The sequence below is a fragment of the Salvelinus sp. IW2-2015 genome, linkage group LG4q.1:29 (assembly GCF_002910315.2).
Source record: "Salvelinus sp. IW2-2015 linkage group LG4q.1:29, ASM291031v2, whole genome shotgun sequence".
NCBI classification, from domain to species: Eukaryota; Metazoa; Chordata; class Actinopteri; order Salmoniformes; family Salmonidae; genus Salvelinus; species Salvelinus sp. IW2-2015.
The window spans coordinates 25,367,991-25,391,383 of NC_036842.1; the positions used below are offsets into that span (position 1 = coordinate 25,367,991).

Here is a 23,393-nt window from a genome sequence, read left to right on the forward strand (position 1 = left end):
CATTTTTCCGTTAATGCTGCTAGGCTTTGCGGCGGAGGCGTTTGACTCCCGTTTCTTCCATTGCTGCCTGCCTGTCTGTCTGGTGGGGATGAGCTATATAAAACATAGATTCCTAATGTCTGCTGCAGAGCTAATGGGCCAGGTGTAGCAGGCTGGGCCAAAGTACTGCATTACTATATTATACAGCCTGGCTTTATAAGGTTTAACCATGCCTTAATACAGACAGGGCCATAGGGTCACAGGGAGGGTGCAGTTGGTGATTTACGAGGGGCATTGAGAAAATAATGAAAGAGAAATGGGCTATGCATACAGGTGTGTGGTAATCACATTACTGTTCACGATACACAATTTGCTGATTGCTTCTTTTTCCGTCTGCAGCCATTTTCCTCGTCATCATGTTAAACAACATCAGCCTAATGCCCTAACCTGCCCCAACTCCTTTTTTCTTCTATTTTCTTCTCTCACAGGAAGTGATGTCAGTGGAGGAGGAGAGCACTTCCTGCTACTGTCTGCTGGAGGCTCAGTGCTGCCACCTGCTGCTGGAAAGTCCAGGGCGCTACGCCCTGGTGGGGGAGCCACTGAGCCAGGAGGCTGTGAAGAGACTGAGGTTGGCCGTGTTCGGTAGTGCAGACAACACCAACCCTCTGGGATACAGCCTGAGGGTGTATTGTGTTGACAACACCCCCTACGCATTCCAGGTATGGGGGGGAAATGGAAGGATGGATGGTTGGTTGGCTGTTTGACTGACTGACTGACTGACTGCTGACGGATGGACGGATAGACTGCCTATCACCCGAGTTTAGGCTGTGGAGTGATAGGCAGTAGAGTGCTTTCTGAGAACATGATATGTTATTGCAGTAGCAAGCTAGCCTGCAGTGGTAGATTTCAACTGACAGAAGAACTTTAAGAAAGTACTCTATGAAGGTTATACACAGGACAGCTTGCTTAAAGGAGAGTGTGTGTGTTCGCGTTCGTGTCTGTGTGCGTGTATTTGTGTGCATGCGTATCCGTGTATCCATCCTCGCGACCCCACATGTGTGTGACCTCATTCCACCCCCTGCAGGTGTGTGTGAGTGTTTCTGAGAAAACGTGTCCAATTGCGTTAGTGTGTTGTGGCTGGTGGTTTTGTCCAGAAGAGGTTTCTCTGTCTGATTTTCGTGCTCCACCAGAGATCAGCAAGTCCAGTCACACAGCCAGAGAGAGAAAGAGAGATGCTGCTGGATGATTAGGAGACGAGGAGGGACTTTTAATTACAAAGACAAGAGACAACACTGCAAGGTTTCCTCCCATGCCGATGGCCTTCGTTCTGGAGCTTAACTGAATATTTGCAGTGTGTTAATTAAAGGTGTTCTAGCATTGCATTCCGTGTGACGGCCCGGGCAAGAGAACACACACATTGCAGTTGGAGGGTGTAAGAAAGAGAGAGAGATTCAATCCCTTTTAGGCAATTTCCTGGACAAAACATTTCACTCTAATAGAGAAGGTGTAATCTTGGCAGTAGAAAAACAATACATTTGACCTTTCAGCTTCCCTATCAAATATAAACATTTCAAGCAGACAACCTTAGAAAATTAACAACAATGACAAATGGTTTGATGAAGAATGCAAAAACCTAAGAAAGAAATTGAGAAACGTATCCAACCAAAAACATAGAGATCCAGAAAACCTGTGTCTATACTTTCACTATGAATCATGAAAACAATACAGAAATACACTACGGAAAAAGAAGGAACAGTACGTCAGAAATCAGCTCAATGTAATTGAAGAATCCATAAAATCTAACCACTTTTGGGAAAATTGGAACACACTAAACAAACAACCACACAAAGAGTTATCTATCCAAAACGGAGATCTCCAATATTTCTGTCTCTATAACAAAGAACAAAGAACAAACAGCAAAAACATATATATGATCGATTACAAATCTTAGAAACAACTATTAAAGACTACATGAACCCACTGAATTCTCCAATTACATTGAATGAACTAGAGGACAAAATACATACCTAAGCGACTTTGAGCGTGGTATTATCGTCGGTGCCAGGTGCACCGGTTCCATCTCAGAAATGGTCGGCCTCCTGGTCTTTTCACTCACGACAGTGTCTAGGGTTTACCGAGAATGGTGCAACAAACAAAAAACATCCAGTCAGCGGCAGTCCTGTGAGCGAAAACATCTAGTGGATGAGAGGTCAAAGGAGAATGTGCAAGCTAACAGACGGGCCACAAACAGGCAAATAATGGCGCAGTACAACAGTGGTGTCCAGAACGGCATCTCGGAATCACAACTCGTTGGTCCTTGACCCGGATGGGCTATTGCAGCAGACGACCACACCAGGTTCCACTCCTATCAGTTAAAAACAAGGAGAAGCGGCTCCAGTGGGCACACGATCACCAACACTGGACAATTGAGGAGTGGAAAAACATTGCCCACCTGGTCTGACGAATCCCGATTCCTGTTGCGTCATGCCGATGGCAGAGTCAGGATTTGGCGTTGGCAGCATGACTCCATGGCCCCATCCTGCATGGTGACAACTGTACAGGCTGACGGAGGTGGTGTAATGGTGTGGGGAATGTTTTCCTGGCACACGTTAGGTCCCTTGATACCAGTTGAACAACGTTTCCGTGCCCAATGAATTCAGGCTGTTCTGGAAGCAAATGGAGGTCCGACCCGGTACTAGATTGGTTCTCTCTTTTAGTTCTGTGAAGAGGTGATGTATGAATGATATACAATGAAGAGTAGCTATGGCCTTTTAACACAAACTAATATTTATCATACTCACATCTCTCTCATAATGATACCCATTATCCTCTTTTTGCCTCATTCACAAAGAAAACACACACTCTGAGGTATTTCTTTCTTTCTTTCTTTAATGAACCTTTATTTAACTAGGCAAGTCAGATAAGAACAAATTCTTATTTACAATGACGGCCTAGGAACAGTGGGTTAACTGTCTTGTTCAGGGGCAGAACGACAGATTAACCACTAGGTATGCACCTGTGAGCAGTGCAGTCACGCACGCACGCACGCACGCACGCACGCACGCACGCACGCACGCACGCACGCACGCACGCACGCACACACACACACACACACACACACACACACACACACACACACACACACACACACACACACACACACACACACACACACACACACACACCTCTGACAGCAGCCAGTTGCTTTGCTTTGAGGCTATGAGTTATGCTCCAGAGAGGTTGTGATGTGACAGAGCTTGGCTCACTAGAGCAGCTTTGGTTCTGTCCGCATCAGTCAGAGGGCAGCCTTGCATGGTAAATAGAGAGAAATTACATACGGTAACCCACCAGCCAATTCTCTACGTCTCTCTCTGTCACTCTGCCCTGTTTATTTGTTCATTTGTCCAGTTTTGGTGGTTTTTGTTTGAACTTCATACGACAAATTATTTCCCTTGCGATGCCGAGCAAAGAATCGATCAGGGACAATTTTTCAATTTCCACGCGCCTTTCCTTTTGTGATGGAGACGGCAGACATACAAACACACAGACACACACACATGTACGCACACATACACATATACACACACGTACCTACACACGTACGCACACACACAACCAAACACACATATATGCATACACACAGACAAACACAAAGACACACACACACAGTGTCACACACACACACTCACACACACACACACTAATGCTCCCGGTCTCCATAGAGAAGCGCAACAATACCCACAGACAAGAACCCAAAAAGCGCGAAATCACCTAAGTCCTTTCATCAATAGCAAACGCCATTCGGGAAGATCAGGCTTGATTTCTGTCTCTGTGTGTGTCTGAAACAGCATTTGAGGGGTATTGTGCTCCCTGATTTTATTCATTGGACATTTTGTTGCCAGGATTTGCTTTGTTTATTCTTTATTTGTTTGTTTGTGTGTTTGGGGGGTTTCATTCTATGCGTGAAATTATTATGGAATTATTTCTAGTTGTTAAAAAATGCATTTTAAGCAATTCTTCCACTTGCTTTCTCTTGCAGAGGAGGCTAACTGAATGCCTAATCTCCCCATGAGCTGTTTAATTCAACTGTTTAGAGCTGTTCAGATCTTCAGGGGGGAGGTAGTTGTTCAGAGCACTGGTTCTTCATTCAGTACAGATAGAGGAGAGGGGTTGTATTAATGACTGAGTAATATTGGTTTTCTATGTTGTGTAATCTATGTATACTGTACTTAAATGCTGTAAACACACAAAAAAATCACGTAATTCTCACACTTTTATCTCACCTTTCTCTCCACTCCTCATCTCCCTTCTCTCTCCGACTCTCTCTCTCTCGCTCTCTCCCTCCCACCTCCTTCCCCACTGTCCCTCTTCCCCCCAACACCTACGCCTCTCTCTCTCACTCCTCCCTCCCTCCCTCCCTCCTCCTCCTCCTCCTCCTCCTCCTCCTTCACCACTGTTCTCCCCTCTCCCCCTATCAGGAAGTGGCATCAGTGGAGCGGATGAGGGGCGGTCGTCTCCTGGAGGAGCCCAAGACGCTGCTGTTCAGGGGGAACTCCCTCAGCCTGCAGCTCTCCATCCAGGACATCCCCCAGTTCCTCTGGAGCATCAAGCCTTTCACCACCTGCCAGGTAAGGGGAGGGTGGAATGTGTGTGTGTGGAGGGGAATTGTGTGTGTGTGTTGAGAGTGGGTGTAGGGTTATGGGGGTGTGTGGTAGGGGGGGGGGCAGTTGCGTATGTGTATACATGCGTAAAAACACCATCATTTGAGAAACCTCCCTTCCATCAGAGTCTTCTCCTCCATCAACCATCCCTTCACCAGTGCTCTCCTCCATCAACCATCCCTTCATCAGAGTCCTCTCCTCCATCAACAATCCTGTCTTCTTACTCTGGGGTCACAGCAAAGAGCAGAGACTGTGGCAAGGGCAGGGGACAATAACTATCTCTTCCACACACACTTACACACAAAACTAAATGAATTATGACTTCTAGGCACACACACACACAGAGACACACATTTCCTTATCTTCCTAGGGGTGTGCGTGGTGCATGTACTGTGCTGCTCTGTGATTTTACGCCCTCCAGTGACATCCCATTAGCAGAATTAGCCAGAATATCAACCAGCTCTCCTGGAGCAGAGAGATGGAAAGAGAGTGAAAGAGATGGAGAGAGAGAGGGGGGAGGGAGGGAGGCAGGCAAAGGTCAGGAAGAGTAGAAGCTCAGTGAACAGTTTATTAGGTAAACCACCCCGTTCACAAAAATGGTTCATCGTACAGACAGTGAGTCGTGTGGCCGTGGCTTGCTATATAAAGCATTCAGTTACTGTTCGACTGAATGTTAAAATGGGCAAAACAAGTGACCTAAGCGACTTTGAGCGTGGTATGATCGTCGGTGCCTGGCGCACCGGTTCCATCTCAGAAATGGTCTCCTGGTCTTTTCACTCACGACAGTGTCTAGGGTTTACCGAGAATGGTGCAACAAACAAAAAACATCCAGTCAGCGGGAGTCCTGTGAGCGAAAACATCTAGTGGATGAGAGGTCAAAGGAGAATGTGCAAGCTAACAGACGGGCCACAAACAGGCAAATAACGGCGCAGTACAACAGTGGTGTCCAGAACGGCATCTCGGAATCACAACTCGTTGGTCCTTGATCCGAATGGGCTATTGCAGCAGACGACCACACCAGGTTCCACTCCTATCAGTTAAAAACAAGGAGAAGCGTCTCCAGTGGGCACACGATCACCAACACTGGACAATTGAGGAGTGGAAAAACATTGCCAACCTGGTCCGACGAATCCTGCGTCATGCCGATGGCAGAGTCAGGATTTGGCGTTGGCAGCATGATTCCATGGCCCCATCCTGCATGGTGTCAACTGTACAGGCTGATGGAGGTGGTGTAATGGTGTGTAGAATGTTTTCCTGGCATACGTTAGGTCCCTTGATACCAGTTGAACTATGTTTCCATTCCCGAAGAATTCAGGCTGTTCTGGAGACAAATGGCAGGGGTCTGACCCGGTACTAGATGGGTGTACCTGATAAACTGTGTGTATATCTAAGATCTAATACATTACTATTATTATTCTAGAGCTGTACTCTACGTCTGCATCCCATATAGTAGTTTATTCCCTTCACAGTGGACTACTTTTGACCAGAGCCTTATGGGTCCTGGTCAAAAGTAGTGCACTACAAAGGTAAAAGGGTGCCATTCAGGATGCAGCCTAAAGATGTACTCAATAGGAGGCTCTCATGTCATTATCATTATGTTGCTTGAAGGATCCCAAGAGAGTCTGATTCGTAGTTGTGTTTGTTTGTCATTAAAACTATGACCACACAGTATATAGGAACGGAATTGACTTTTAAGGACAGAATGTTGACTAGGCAAGTCATTTCAAACTGGCCATCTCCAATTCAGTTTGCTCATGGGTAGACAACCCCATCCCCAAGAGGCTGCTGATTGTATTCCCTTCATTGATTAGCAGAGGTTGTTGAGTGGGTAAAGAAACCATTGAGCTGGTCTGAACTAATAATTAAAGGTGAAATTGAGGAAAGGGGGCAATGCAATTAGCTGGCATTCAGGCATTGTATTTAGTAAATATTGTCATCCAGGGTCTGTATTCAAAATGCGCCTCAGAGTAGAAGTGCTGATGTTGGATCAGGTCCCCTCTGTTCATGTAATCTTATTCATTATGATCTAAAAGGCAACATGGATTCTATATCAGCACTCCTACCCTGAGACTCTTTGTGAATACTGGCACAGAGCTAGATTAGGTCTATAGTTTATTTCATGTATTGATCTCACTCGCTCTCTCTCCCCCCTTCTCTCTCTCCCCCCTTCTCTCTCTCCCCCCTTCTCTTTCTCTCCCTCTAGGAGTTCTCGTTCTCTCAGGTGTGGGCTAGTAACCAGCGGCCCTTGCAGTGTGCCTTCTCATTGGAGCGTTACAGCCCCGCCTCCTCCCAGCTGTCCTGTAAGATCAGTGTGCGTCAGGTCAAAGGTCAGGAGCAGATCCTCCAGGTCTACACCTCTGTGGTCGAGGTAAGGGGAGGAGTGTGTGTGGGAGGAAGAGTGTGTGTGTGGAATTGTGTGTATACAGTATATGGCAGGAAGTGTGTTTGTTGGGGGGGGGGTTGTTTGTGTGTGTGCAAGTGCGTCCATGTGCGTGTCCGTCTGCAAAATTGCGCGTGCATGTGGTGTGTGTACGTGTGTGTGCGTGTGTGTGTGTGTGTGTGTGTGTGTGGTGTGTGTGTGTGTGTGTGTGTTGTTGTTGTGTGTGGTGTGTGTGTGTGTGTGTGCTGTGTTGTGTGTGTTGGTTGTGTGTGGTGTGTGTGTGTTGGTGTGTGTGTGTGTGAATCCTGTATGGAGCTGATGCTTGTGATACTAATTAGGCTCTCTCATTAGAATGAATGTCTCCTGATTTTACTGAAGGGCTTTTCTTAATGAAGCTCGCAGGGCCTCTTGACATATAGATTGCATTGAGTTAATTCTTTGAAGCCATATAATCTTATGTTATCTGTAGAAAGAGAAATGGTCACTCTAACACCTCAAAATTTTATGTTGCCAATGGTTCTTCCTCCAGAGTGAAAAGGAGGTAGTCCCCTTCTTCACTCAGTCGAACTGTACCACCACGTCGCTGACGGGGTCCAGGGCCTCAGATCCCCCTGTCCATCCGCCAGAGGATTTGTGCCACCTTCGACACAGCCAACGCCAAGGGAAAGGACTGGCAGCTGCTTGCACAGAAACTCACCATAGACAGGTGAGATACCATACGCAACTTGCACGCACACACACACACACACACATACACCACATGCTGTACTATACACCCAGAAACCCTGGGTCCCCATCCTTGATTTGTAGTCCGAACTGTTGTATTGGCCCCTCCAATGTTCATCATGTTTGACTAGCAGCCACCATTTCAGTCCATTTAATTCAGGGATTCTAATAAGTTTTTATTGAGCTGATTTAATAATGATACTGCAAGGTCCAGCAATGTGTCTCAAGTCTATTTGTTGCTCTATTGCCTTGGTCAATGTATTTGTAAATGACTCATATTTTGAAAAAATACAAAATTAGAGAAAAGATCAACCTTTGACTGCATCAACTCTACCAGTCTCCCTATGGATATGCCTAGTCATTTGGCATAATGTTGGCTTTTTATCTGGGCCTTTCACCACTGTGCCAGTCTTTGTCTGCTAACACCAAGCAACCCTTACCAGTGACCAGATCAACAGACACACTCTGCTGCATCTCATTATTAGATCTGTACACACACACACACACACACACACACACACACACCACACACCACACACACACACACACACACACACACACACACACCACACACACACACACACACACACACACACAGGTCTTGTATAACTAACCTTGTAGGGACACAACCAATTCAGTTCCATTCAAATCCTATTTTCCCTAACCCCCAACCCTCCATCCTTCCCTCTGTTATTTGTCACGGATGTTGGAGATTTTATGCTTAATGGCGTGATCTCTATTCCCTCAGCAGAAGAAGAACAGTCAATAAGGAGTGTGGAAAAGGGGAACAAAGTTTTACTGATTAAAAATGTGACATAAGCCATGTGACCAGGAATGTCCATGTGCATCAAATCATTGTCCAGCAAACTGTCGGAAAACAACGTGAGGCGTTTTGGAATGGGAGAAGAATTTATGGTGCATTTTCAACCCATGGAAGCCACCAGCAGCATGTAATGAAAACGTCTGTACCTTGTTAAGTGGATTTTTGCAATTATTTTATCTTGGTATGTGGAGCATCATCACCACACCTGAGACAACAAAGGGAGGAGAGAGATCGAGCTCTACTGTCATGAAACAGTGCCCTCTGGTGGATGTGAGCTGTAACAACATCTGGTGGCGATATAGCAGGAAGTTTAAGCTGAATTTGAATTCAGCATAATGATTCTCAACCATATGCAATATGCATGTATTTTCTTTCCTTCTTCCTTTTCATCATCCTCTTATTTGGCCAGTGTCTCCCAAACCTCTTCCTGAATAACCCCAGCCAGGTGCCTTTTATTGGATCTATTCCAGAACAAGTACCTGAATCATATGGTTAACTACTCATTCAAGCTGCATTCTACATTAACACTCTCTCTCTTTCTCTCTCCTCTCTCTTTCTTTCTCTCGCTCTCTCTCTCTCTCACCTCGCTCCCCCCCTCCCTCCCTCCCCCCCTCCCTCCCCAGCGAACTGTGTTTACTTTGCACGTCAGGAGAGCCCATCAGCGGTGATCCTCAGCCTGTGGGAGGCCCAGCACCAGGACACAGGGGACCTGGACTCTCTGGCCAGCGCTCTGGAGGAGATCGGCAAAGTCCACTCCACCCACTCCACCTCCAGTAGGACCAGCACGCAGAACACCACAGGGACCACCACAAGGACCACCACTACCCTGGGCTGCAGCACTGAGGAGCTGGACACTGAGTTCACCTAACAAGGGGAGGAACGGACGAACTGGAGCCCCAGTAGAGGACCACAAGACTTGGGATGAATGGATGGACCCTAACAAGGAGGAGTACATACAGAGAACTCCAGTGGACTAATCCAGCCAGTGGAGGATTGGGCCTGAGATCAGAGAGGACTAAGGACTGAAGGGGAAATAACTAACTACTGTAACTAAAGTCAGACCACCAGGCTGAATGGAGGGGGAATAGGGACAAGATGACAGGGGAACAAGGGGTGCTACAGAAGAAGGGTACAAGGGAGAGAGGAAAGGGGCTGAGGGGGCCCAGGGACAAGGGACAGGGGTTTGAGAGGAGAGGAACACAGGCCAATGGCGAGGGGTGGAAAAGGAGACGGTGGTAAGGGAGTGTTCAAGAGATAGGGGTTCTAGAGGTCCTGGTCAAGAGGGAAGCTATTGTTGTTTAGGTAGACACAGAGGAACTAACTAACCAAGGGACTAAACCACAAACTAGTCAAAAAGTAAACCTCAACTGAACCACAAACCAACAAGAAACACTCTTCCTAACCTGGACTATTAGGTCCTGTCCCTCTAGCCATTCCCCTGGGAAGCCAGAATGCTTCGTGTTACGTGAAGTTGTTGTCGTTTATTTTATATTTATAATATATTTTCTTTCTTTTCTTGTTTTTTTCCCTGCACAGTGATGGTGTGTTCAGTGCATAGGCCTACTGTGGAACCAGAGAGAAACAAGGAACTCTTTCAAAGTATTCAGATGTTGACATCTGTCATATGATGTCACAAACATTTGGTTTACCCACACCTAGGCTCTGTTCCAATACCCACACGAGCATGCATTCTACTTTGAATGAAGCATTGTATTGGGGCATGCATTCAGTGTGGTATGCTGGTGTGGATATTGGAACGTAGCCAATATGTCATATTACTGAAAGTCACTGTAAAACTTCTGGTGACACACTAGAGCAGTGAGAGTAAATAAGAAATGCATATCTGCAGATGAATGAAAGAGAATGTGTTAGGGATGGGCTAAACTTTTCCCTCGCTGTCACATGGGTAAGATCAACACACAAGCAGAATGGCAATTTGGCATGTTTTTTTACCTACATGTATTGGTCCGAAAATTAATTAAAGTGATTAGAGTATTTATGTGTGCTGCTAACTCTTAAAGGGATAGTTCGGGATTTTGGCAATGAAGCCGTTAATCTACTTCCCCAGATTTAGATGAACTCGTGGATACCATTTTTACATATCTATGTCCAGTATGAAGGGAGGTAGTTTCGCGAGCTAATGCTAACTAGTGTTAGCGCAATGACTAGAAGTCTACAGGAACCGATAGCATGCTAGCTGTTCCCATAAACTTCTAGCCGTTGCGCTAACGCTTGTTAGCAATTGCACTAATGCTAGTTAGCAACTTTCTTCAAACTGAACGCAGATACATAAAAGTGGTATCCACGAGTTCATTTGACTCTGTGGAAGTAGATAAAGGGCATTGCCAAAATCCGACCTATCACTTTAAACTCTGTAGGCCAAATCAGATAAACTAACTAACTAACCCTTAGCCTACTAACAGAAAATGCAAACCCAATATTTTTCAATCCCTCAACCCCCCCCCCCCCCCCCCCCCCCACGTACGCACACACACACAGCAAATAATACAACAATTAATTGAGGAACAGTGTGCAAAACTGCCATACAGTTGTTTCATGGAATTGACAGTGTTTTTACATGCCAGTACCGATTAATAGTAAACTCTCCAGTCTCCACTACCTAAAGTGTGGTCACACCAGGCATGTGACAGAGGTGACCCGCACTTTGTTATAGCATTTAAACCCATCACACAATCGGAGGAGCTGCAGCTAGGAGATGATGAACTGACACACACTCTGGGCAAACATGCATACACAACAACACATACACTATGTGTGCACACACACACACACAACCACACACACACAGTTCCCCAATGTGCTGAGGTGTATGCCTAATTAAACATGCAGACGGATGTCACTACAGTGATCATCTTAAAGAGCTATCTATCACACAGGGCGAGTGGTGTGTGTGAGCGTATGTGTGGATGGATGTGTGCACACCTGCAGGTGAGAGTGGTGTGTGTGTGTGCGTGCGTGCGTGCGTGCGTGCGTGCGTGCGTGCCGTGCGTGCGTGTGTGTGTGTGTGTTGGTTGGTGGGTGTGTGTGTGTGTGTGTGTGTGTGTGTGTGTGTGTGTGTGTGTGACATGACTTTGAAGATCTGTCTTTGTCCCTTTGGAGAATCCAGCCTAGTGCTAGTATTTGAGTTTATCCTGGTGTGTAATGTATGTATCTCGCAAGCTACTGTCTTTAGAGCTGTATTCATTTGGAGAAAATAAAGAAACAGTACTGAGTAAAACCATATCCATTTGTCAGAGATATACTGAGATTTTCATCCGAAAATGTATCGCTTTTATTCTGAGCTGCTTTTACATAATCCGCCTTTCCTTACTAGGAAGAAACATACCTTTGAAATCTTAGAGATCCTACTTAGTTCTCATACTACAATTATTATATTTTTGTTTAGAGTAAAGAGTAACGACTGAAAGTAGTTGAATAATGATTTTATCCCTAAAATATTATTATGTATACAGTGAGGGGCATTTATCATTAATTTAATGAATTAAGCCATGAAAGTTCTGTATACATTGTCTATAATCACATCTTATTTACTTAGCTTTGTTTTACGACGCTCTACATTTGGAATGTTTATGTTAATCAGGTGAATAGTACGATGATTATTATTCTGCTTATCACTATTTGATGTATATTTTAGCAGATTTTTGTTCTATTTTTTCCTCAACATGATTTGCAAATGTATATACTCTATCATGTTTTGAAATAAATATGCAGTGAAATTCCCTTGTTTTCTTTGGTCTGAAAATGTGATTTTATTATAGGCTGGGATTTGATCAACAATCTAAACACATTTTTGGCTTGAGCCAACATTTGCAGTGTTTACCGTGAACGCCATCTCCACGAACATCTTTAAAGATATGCTACGGAACTTTGGCGACTAATATGTATTTTTTAAACCTCCCACTTTGGGCTGGATGTGTCAATGTGTAGTTCATACAGCGCATTCAGAAATTATTCAGACCCCTTGACTTTTTCCACATTTTGTTATGTTACAGCCTTCTTCTAAAATTGAATAAATAGTTTTTTCCCCTCATCAATCCAGACATAATACACCATAATAACAAAGCAAAAACAGGTTTTAGAAAAAACTGAAATATCACATTTACATAAGTATTCAGACCCTTTACTTAGTACTTTGTTGAAGCACCTTTGGCACCGATTACAGCCTCGAGTCTTCTTGGGTATTTTCAGGTCCGGGCTTTGGCTGGGCCACTCAAGGATATTCAGAGACTTGTCCCGAAGTCACTCCTGCGTTGTCTTGGCTGTGGGCTTAGGGACGTTGTCCTGTTGGAAGGTGAACCTTTGCCCCAGTTTGAGGTCCTGAGCGCTCTGGAGCAGGTTTTCATCAAGGATCTCTCTGTACTTTCCCTCGATCCTGACTAGGCTCCCAGTCCCTGCTGCTGAAATATATCCCGACAGTATGATGCTGCCATCACAACGCTTCACCATAGGAATGGTGCCAGGTTTCCTCCAGATGTGACGCTTGGCATTCAGGCCAAAGAGTTCAATATTGGTTTCATCAGACCAGAGAATCTTGTTTCTCATGGTCAGAGTCTTTTAGGTGCCTTTTGACAAACTCCAAGCGGGCTGTCATGTGCCTTTTACTGAGGAGTGGATTCCGTCTGGCCACTCTACCATAAAGGCCTGATTGGTGGAGTGCTGCAGAGATAGTTGTCCTTCTGGAAGGTTCTTCCATCACCTCAGAGGATCTCTGGAGCTCTGTCAGAGTGACCATCAGGTTCTTGGTCACCTCCCTGACCAAGGCCCTTGCCCCCGATTGTTTAGTTTGGCTGGGCGGCCAGCTCTCGGGGTCTTGGTGGTTCGAAACTTCTTCCATTTAAGAATGATTGAGTCCACTGTGTTCTTGGGGACCTTCAATGCTGCAGAAGTGTTTTGGTACCCTTCCCCAGATCTGTGCCTCGACACATCCCTGTCTCGGAGCTCTACGGACATTTCCTTCGACCTCATGGCTTGCTTTTTGCTCTAACATGCACTGTCAACTGTGGGATATTATATAGACAGGTATGTGCCTTTCCAAATCATGTCCAATTGAATCAATTTACCACAGGTGGACTCAAATTAAATTGTAAGAACATCTCAAGGAAATGATCAATGAAAACAGGATGCACCTGAGCTCAATTTCGAGTCTCATAGCAAAGGATCTGAATACTTATGTTTTTTATTTTTAATACATTTGCTAACATTTCGAAAAAACAGTTTTTGCTTTGTCATTATGAGGTATTGTGTGTAGATTGATGAGGATTTTTTTTACTTAATCCATTTTAAAATAAGGCTGTAACGTAACTAAATGTGGAAAAAGGGAAGGGGTCTGAAGACATTCCGAATGCACTGTACATGCATAATCAATGAGCAGAATTACTGTTTTACCTCAGTTAGCCACGAAATCCCTAGTTTAAAAGTGACTGTTTTCTGGGAGCTGTGCTGCGCCATTTTCCCTAAATTCTTCTCCATGTGGACCAGCCCCCTAGCAATTTGTGTTTCAGCCTATGACCTTCACCCTCTTGCCATTCGAGTGACAGCTAGCAAAATGCACACACAGCAAAACGAGAGAGAGCGCACTGACGTGGTGCACATATCTGCACATACAGTCTGTGATGTAGTATGCAATTTTCCGGGACCAATTTTTGGCACGTGAGTGCTACTTTCAGAATTACTGGCTAAAAGTATACAAGTACAAGTACCGGAGGTGCATCGTCGGCTGTCCTGTGCACTGTTCTATAACAGGCCTTGGATTCCTATATCAGGCCTTGGATTCAATCCATAATGCCAAAGTTCAGTACTTTAATTTCAAGCACGCTATAGCGCTGAACTTCGGCGATGCTGATTGAATCGAGTCCTAAATTGATGGCACAGGAGGTTGGTGGCATCTTAATTGGGGAGAATGGGCACGTGGTAATGGCTGGAGCGGAATAGGTGGAATGGTATCAAATACATCAAACACATGGTTTCCATTATTATGAGCCGTTGTCCCCTCAGAAGCCTCCTGTGGTTGATGGTAAGTCTGTGTATCATTATCAAACCAATATTGTTATCTCCTTATTCCTCAATATGTGCCATAGAGTGCAGTATGTATAATCGACCACTAGTTGGCGGTATATGCTTTTCCTATATTTTTGTCCGGCCATTTTTACTAATTCGAAACCACTGAATTGGCACATACAGACATCTTCATGTTGTTAATGTATGCATGCCAGCGGTAAGAAGTTTCATGACAAATTTCATGACAAATTCTGCAGCCTCACATGCTAGCATGTGTAGCCATTTAATTGTGTGTGTAGGGTCTCAGTCTACCATGGCACTGTGTGCACAGCCAGCTAGCTACACCCTGTCTGATCATGCCAGAAGCCTCAGCACTCGGACAGGGACAACCCACACAGCTCATAAAAGCGGAATTAGTAGAACAACAAACATCCCCAACAGTTCATAGAATAAGTAGAATGAACATTCCCATTCAAACTAATGTTCTATGCACAGAATTATATTTCATTTGAGAACTTTCCCAGGTTTATTAACTACAGATATATTTGATTTATCCTTTTTGCTAAAGATTTAGATTAAGATGAATTAGATTGAGATTAGAGAAGCCCTTTCCTGCAGTCAAATTACATTGTTGCCTCATGGGTGGAATGTTATTACTTTAATAACTTCACAATTAATACATTTTATTTAAACAAACAAAAAAATAACAGTATATAAAGTGTAATATTGGGATGCAAACTCAAATTGAATACATTTTAACTCTGACATGGTACAGTTGTCCTTTTTTTGTAAGCCCATAACCATGTGTGTGAGGTGTATACTTTTGTTTCAAAGAATATTTGTTTAAGACTACCAAGAAACACTCTATATTTATCATGGCATCTCTCAGAATTGAATGCCTTTCTCAGACAGATGCAGCAATGGCAAAGTCTACATGCCAGCCACCACAGTTCATGATGGAAAATGTGAAATATTCACTTGATTCTAACACCATATCTGTTCTACTCATTCTAAGACTTTGGTACAGCTAGCATTAGCTCAGTACCCTAGCCATGCAAAGTGTCTCTCTCTCTTCCAGAAGTCATGTGTCGCAGGGCTGGCTACAGCAAGGCCGGCAAGACCAGGCCTCCATCCCCACCAGACACTACACATCCCTGGCTAAACCCAGACCTTCACCCACTCCCTCCCCCTCCAACACACCCTAATACCCCCCCCCCCCCCCCCCCCCCCCCCCCCCCCCCCCCCCCCCCCCCCCCCCCCCCCCCCACCCCCCACCCACCCCCCCCCCCACCCCCCCCCCCCCCCCCCCCCCCCCCCCCCCCCCCCCCCCCCCCCCCCCCCCCCCGCCCCCCTGCCTGCCCCTGGACAACTGCGCTGCCATCGGATTAAAGATGATTCTCAACTCTCTCTTTCTCTTTTCTTCGTTCCCTCTCTTGACTTTTCTTTTCTTTCCAGGCCGGATGAAAGGCCTCCCAGACACCCACTCCCTATGCATACCATTCAGGCCGGGGCACACAGGAAGTCTGTGTGCTCGCTGCTGCACAAAGAGGAGGGGAGGGGAGGGGGCAGGAGGGGAGAGAAGGGAGAGAACAGAGTACAGAGGGAGAAAGGAGAAGAGCAAAGAGAGAGAGCGAGAATAAAGAGAGGGGTAAATGCAAGTCATGTGAAGCTCATGAGAGCGAATCTTTACAAAAGTCTTGTTTTCTCGCTCACCAACTGGCCATGTTTTAAAGTGCACTCTTTCATCTATGACCCTTCTTGTCTTACAGTCTTTTACTCTCTCCCTTTCCTGCTGTTAGAGAGGTAGGATCTTAATTTGATCACCCTGTTGTTGCAGGAAATGCAAGCTTGTAGGATTTACATTTTTAAAAAGGCAAGTTTGATTGTTTGTAATTTCCATATGAACATTTTAGACTTTATTTTCCTATTTAAAAATGTATCAACCCCTACAAAAAATGTCCATTAATTAAAGCCTGTTGCTGCAGGATTATTTTCCTGCTGTGAGAAACTGGTAAAATGAACATCTGTATTACTTGTTGTTTGGACATCACTCATTTGTGTTTGTTGAGTTGATCTATATTAATATGTTCCTACGTAAAATCAGATATGTACCTGTAATTGAGTTGGAATTTGGAACAAAACAGTTCGCTCTTTGCTGGGTGCATTGGAACAGAGGTATTGTTGTGTTGTTTTTCAAACACTAATTGAAACGTTAGATCTGATTTTACTGACCTCTGATTTTACTGGTTTTGTAATGCTATTTGGATGCAGCATATAAATACATTTCTCTATAAAAGGACAGGGAAGTCATTTGGGAAATGTTGTTTTTCTTGAAGGGACCATAGCGTCTGTAATGTGATTAGCTGAAGTATGCATTTGCTATAGAAATGTACATAATTGCAGTCACGTGGACTGTGTGTGTGTGTGTTTGTGTGTGTGTGCATGCATGTGTGACCGCACGGCTCCCACTCCCAAGGACCGGCGTCAAGTCGCATGCTTTGAATTACTGTACATTTGTGCCTGGTAGAGAGCCAGCTGCCAACTGCCTCTCGCTGGACCAGACAGTGGCTGATGCATGGTTCCTCCTCCAATGTCTCTGTCTCTCTCTCACACACTTTCTCTCTTTCTCTCCCCTCCCTTCCTTTCCCTTACTCTCTCCATTTCTCTTAATTTTTTTCCTCTTTCTCTTTCTCTCACACTTTCTTCTACTCTTCCCTATTTTTCCATCTCTCTTTCTTCTCTCTCTCTCTCCCTCTCTTTCTTTCTTTCTTTCTTAATTTTTCCCTTGTGTCATTGTCTTAAACTCTCTCAAATTACCCCCCCCCCCACACAACACACACATCTACACACATACACACACAGCCAGAGCAGAAGGCTATTCTCCCACCCTATTCATGGTGTTAATCCTGTGGTGAGTTGAGGCATCCTCCCTGTCCTCTACTAGGTTTGAGAAGGAAAAAGTGTCAGATGACCAACCAGGCCACATTACAATGCGAGCTTGATCATGCCTCCTGTGTGTGTGTGTGTGTGTGTGTGTGTGTGTGTGTGTGTGTGTGTGTGTGTGGTTGTGTGTGTGTGTGTGTGTGTGTGTGTTGTGTGTGGTGTGTGTGTGTGTGGTGTGTGTGTGTGTGTGTGTGTGTGTGTGTGGTGTGTGTGTGTGTGTGTGTGTGTGTGTGTGTCTAGCTGGCTGCCTGTCTCCTCTCGTGAATCTGCCGAAGTACCAGGAAAACGCCATGACGTCACCGGCTGCTCCAGGACCCTATAAAAGAGAGACGCATTCCTCTCTCAGTCAGATCTGAGCCTTCACCTTGTTAACACTGACTACACTGAAACGACTGACCGAAGCCAGTCAGGAGTCTCCCTCTTACTTTCCTTCTCTCTCTCCTCTCTCTCTGCCTCTCTCTCTGTCTCTCTCTTCTCTTGGCCTTTCTCTCTGTCTGTCTCTACCTTTACCAGGCCTTGACCCACCAAGGCACGCCTGCCTCACCCTGTTTCAGATCTACCGCGTGTGTGTGTGTGTGTGTGTGTGTGTGGTGTGTGTGTGTGTGTGTGTGTGGTGTGTGTGTGTGTGTGTGGTGTGTGTGTGTGTGTGTGTGTGTGTGTGTGGTGTGTGTGTGTGTGTGTGTGTGTGTGTGTGTGTGTGTGTGTGTGTGTGGTGTGTGGTGTGTGTGTGTGTGTGTGTGTGTGTGTGTGTGTGCGCGCGCGTGTGTGTGTGTGACTCATGCTCCATTCCCCTAACCAGAGCAGCAGAAACATCAGCAGTCATAATCCCCTGCCTGTCGCGGCCTTGACCTCCATCTCAACAGAACACTCACCCCCACGTCCCCTGACCTTTGACGGGTCAACAGACAGTGCAGCTCCCTCGGTTGTTGCCCTTGCGCTATCTCACTCCCTGTCACTCTTAAAGCACCCCTGTACTTAAAAAATTACTTCCTTGAATTCCCAATGTGTGTTGGTGAGATAGTCAAGAGAAGAGTTCCTTTAAAACAGTTTTATTGAATTCCTATATCTGTGTGACATATTCAAGAGAAAGGCTCCTTTAAACATTGAATTCCCAATGTGTGTTTGTGAGATACTGAAATTCTCCTTCTGTATGCTGAATATGATATTGTCAAGAATTGCTTCTTAGCAACACCACAAGAGGTTCCTGTAGGACTGCGTGTTCAATGTACTCTGTACTGCTGGGACGTACAGTTTCTATGGCTGTATTGTTCTGTCTGTGTCAGGGTGTTGACAGCCTACATGTTGTGAATGCATGGGTCATGTGGGTTGAGGCTGGCCTGCACAACTGCTGTGTACTAACTCATGATCCCACTGTCTGTTTTGTCACTTTTCTGTCATTTATTAGTGTTGTTGAACAACTCACTCACTCACTCTCACCCGGTGTCAACCCATAGTTACATAGTCTGACAAGATAAACTGGAGGTCAATTGGCAACCTTTCCTGGTGCCTATACGGTCATTGTAATGCTGCATTGGGAGACACCCCCATACACCGTTTCCTGTCTAATTCAAGTCGGTCAACTAATGCTTTGGGTACGGCATGAGTTGTTACACTTCTGATAAGGTTATCGTTAGTTTGTGTAGATTATCACAAACTAACATGTTTCGGTCACACGTGTATTACCACTTAGTGTCTTGTAAAGATAAATCCTAAATGTAATACAAAAGGGGGTTTAGAAACAGTGCCAGGTCTAATGTGTTGATCGAAGTACATGATGGAACTGATCAGATGTTTAGCATTCATAAGACAGTTGTGTCTAATACAGGGAACACTGTAATAGAGCAAATCAAAGTTTCTCAACTCAGCCTGTCGTTGATTATCCCTTGCATACTGTAGAGTACCACATCCTAGAAATTAACTTCAGGTTACTGCCACATTATAATTTTTTGTGCAACATGAGACAACTCTAACCGTATGTTCAATCTGTTTGTGCACAGTATGGTATTGCATGCAGTATTTCATGTAGAAGTTCATGCTCAGTAAAATAGTTTTTCTCACACTCAAACCATAAAAAGGAAGAAAACCAATGAGACTGAGATGCAAAAGTATACTTATTTAATCTATACTCAAATAATACAAAAGTGCTAAAAAGTGCCAAAAAAATAGCAAAGGTATTTCATGACATAGTTCATGCACAGTAAAACTAAGTATTTCCAAGCATCAGAGTGGAGAACCACATGAGGTCTCCCCTGAAAGTGAATTTCAAAGTGAGTCCTCCAGCCAGGTGAAATCACAACCCCTGTTCCCCCTGTTATCAACAGGCAAACTGGGAAAAATCAACATCCGAGCTCAGTTTCTCTCTCTCTTTTTCAGCCTTCCTGAAAAGCCTGGAGAAACAATACCCAACATCCGTCACAAGATAAGTCATTGACGGTCAGGATGGTTTTCCTTCCCTTTTTTTTGGTCCCCCATCCCTCCAAGTGGAGTCCTCCTCTATCTTGCTTCCCATCCGTCCACACAGGAAATGCAAGGTTATCTCCTGGTCACATGTCAACTAATTAATCGAATGTAATCCCTTCAAGAAAAGGGAATTTATTCACATTCACAAAATAGAGGAAGATAGGGGTTACAAACAATATATTACTGTTCAATACAAGACTGTGGCAAGACGGAAGGCACTCCTCAGTCAAAGGCACATAACAGCCAGCTTGGAGTTTGCCAAAAGGCACCTAAAGGACTCAGACCAGGAGAAACAAGATTCTCTGGTCTGATGAAACCAAGATTAAACTTTTTGGCCTGAATGCCAAGCGTCACGTCTGGAGAAACCATCCCTACGGTGAAGCACGGTGGTGGCAGAATTATGCTGTGGGGATGTTTTTCAGCAGCAGGGACTGGGACACAAGTCAGGATCAAGGAAAAGATGAACGGAGCAAATTACAGAGAGATCCTTGAGACCAGAAAATAGCTGTGCAGCGACGGTCCCCATCCAACCTGACAGAGCTTGAGAGGATCTGCAGAGAAGATTGGGAGAAACTCCCCAAATACAGGTGTGCCAAGCTTGTAGCGTCATACTCAAGAAGACTCAAGGCTGTATTACTGCTAAAGGTGCTTCAACAAAGTACTGAGTAAAGCGTCTGAATACTTATATAAATGTGATCTTTTTTTTTTTATTGCAAAAATGTCAAAAAATCAAAACATCTATTGATGAGGTTGATGGGGGAAAAAAACACTTTAATCTATTTTAGAAGAAGGCTGTAACGTAACAAAATGTGGAAAATTAAAGGGGTCTGAATAATTTCCGAAGGCACTGTATAGCGCTATATATAGATGTCCTAGCCTACCTCTTTCAGGTAATAAATTATATGCAGTATTAGTCAGATATGTAGCTAATTAATGATGGGTAATGCATAATAAGCTTCTAACTTATAGCCGCTGTCTCTTGCGCAATACACATGCACTTGTGCTCTTCTGGTCTCTCTCCTTAAAAAACAGTCCTTAGCTCTTGGAGTCCCATGCAGGAAAAGCTAGACTAGAATAGCTTGCTGGACATACATTTTTTGGGGGCATTTCTTATATCAAATAAAATAAAATGTTATTTGTCACATACACATGGTTAGCAGATGTTAATGCGAGTGTAACGAAGTGCTTGTGTGTAACGATCGTCCTGGGAAGAATGAGACCAAGGCGCAGCGTTCTTTGAGTTCCACATAATTTTAATCACGAAAGTGATCAACTACGACCACAAACAAAAGAATACGACGACCGAACAGCTACGTCGTGCAACCTAGCGGCACACAAAACAAAGAACAAGATCCCACACAAAAAGAGGGAAAAAGGGCAGCCTAAGTATGGGGTCCTCAATCAGAGACAACGATAGACAGTTGCCTCTGATTGAGAACCACACCGCGCCAAACACATAGAAAAAACCACATAGAACCAAGACATAGAAAGCCCACCCCAACTCACGCCCTGACCAAACAAAATAGAGACATAAAAGGATTCTAAGGTCAGGGCGTGACATTGTGCTTCTTGTTCCGACCATGCAGTAATATCTAACAAGTAATCTAACCTAACAATTTCACAACAACCCTTAATACACACGTTGTAAAGGAATGAATAAGAATATGTACATAAAATATTTGAATGAAGTGATGGCCGAACTGCATAGGCAAGATGCAGTAGATGGTATAGAGTACAGTATTTACATATGAGATGAGTAATGTAGGGTATGTAAACATTATATAAAGTGGCATGTTTAAAGTGGCTAGTGATACATTTATTACATCAAGATGGCAAGATGGAGTAGATGGTATAGAGTACAGTATATACATATGAGATGAGTAATGTAGGGTATGTAAACATTATATAAAGTGGCATTGTTTAAGTGGCTAGTGATACATTTATTACATACATTTTTCCATTATTAAAGTGGCTAGAGTTGAGTCAGTATGTGTTGTGATGGCTGTTTAACAGTCTGATGGCCTGTTGAGATAGAAGCTGTTTTTCAGTCTCTCGGTCCCTGCTTTGATGCACCTGTACTGATCTCGCCTTCTGGATGATAGCGGGGTGAACAGGCAGTGGCTCGGGTGGTTGTTGTCCTTGATGATCTTTATGGCCTTCCTGTGACATCGGGTGGTGTAGGTGTCCTGGAGGGCAGGTAGTTTGCCCCCGGTGATGTGTTGTGCAGACCTCACTACCCTCTGGAGATCCTTACGGTTATGGGCGGAGCAGTTGCCGTACCAGGAGGTGATACAGCCAGACAGGATGCTCTCGATTGTGCATCTGTAAAAGTTTGTGAGTGTTTTGGTGACAAGCCGAATTTCTTCAGAATCCTGAAGTTGAAGAGGCACTGCTGCACCTTCTTCACCCCGCTGTCTGTGTGGGTGGACCATGTCAGTTTGTCCGTGATGTGTACGCGGAGGAACTTAAAACTTTCCACCCTCTCCACTACTGTCCCGTCGATGTGGATAGGGGGCTGCTCCCTCTGCTGTTTCCTAAAGTCCACCAATAGACTATTCGAAGAGGGATGCAAGTTATTGTCTGCTGAATGTTAAATACAACAGCCAATAGAACTCACGGGTAGTTTGAATGAAGAGCGAACGTGCGATAGCGGTAGACTATAGCAGTTATTTTTTAGACCCATAACCATTCAATCTTCATGGTGAGAAGTGAAACCATTCTGCATCTAATTATAGTACTATATTATTCAAGGATCAAATCAAATCAAATGTTATTGGTCACATACATATATTTAGCAGATGTTATTGCGGGTGTCGCGAAATGCTTGTTTTCCTAGCTCCAACAGTGCTAGGAGAATGATGAAGTTAAGGACAACAAAACTTATTTCATTTATCAGTTGAAAACAAGGAAGGAGTGATGCAACAATAGAGAGAGAAAGAGGAGGTAGGCTAATAATATCAGGGAAAATATTATGAAAGGTAGGGTATATATGTGTCAGCCTACGAATTATACAAATATGCCCTGTTATATTTCAAAATTTAAATGAAATTCACTGGCCTATAACTGTAACATTGTAGGCCGCATGTGCTGCACCAGAATTGCATGTTCTCCCCCTGCTTTATAATGGTTTAAACGAAGTAATTCCAGTCCATATGATACAGTATAATACAATACAGTACAGTAATACAGTTCACACTCAAAAAGAGGACGTGTCTTAGGATGCCATCTGGGCCGGCTGCCTTGCAAGGGTTAACACGCTTAAATGTCTTACTCATGTCGGCCACAGAGAATGAGAGCTCATGATCCTCATGACCGGCAGTGGACTGTGTCAACCACTCTGTGTTTTTCTCGAAGCTGGCGAATAAGTTGTTTAACTTGTCTGGGACCAAGGCGTGCGTCAGTG

General features: G+C 44.5%; 1 protein-coding gene across 1 annotated transcript in view; it reads left to right on the forward strand.

The window, feature by feature from the left end:
• Positions 1-11,041, forward strand: part of unc5da (unc-5 netrin receptor Da) — a 323,811-nt gene extending 312,770 nt beyond the window's left edge. Inside the window, 6 exon segments of the mRNA XM_070442482.1 lie at positions 468-698; positions 4,458-4,607; positions 6,844-7,008; positions 7,550-7,620; positions 7,622-7,726; positions 9,194-11,041. Of these exon segments, the coding sequence (XP_070298583.1) occupies positions 468-698; positions 4,458-4,607; positions 6,844-7,008; positions 7,550-7,620; positions 7,622-7,726; positions 9,194-9,437 (966 nt within the window). The 3' untranslated portion in view covers positions 9,438-11,041.
• Positions 11,042-23,393: the final 12,352 nt, after the last annotated feature.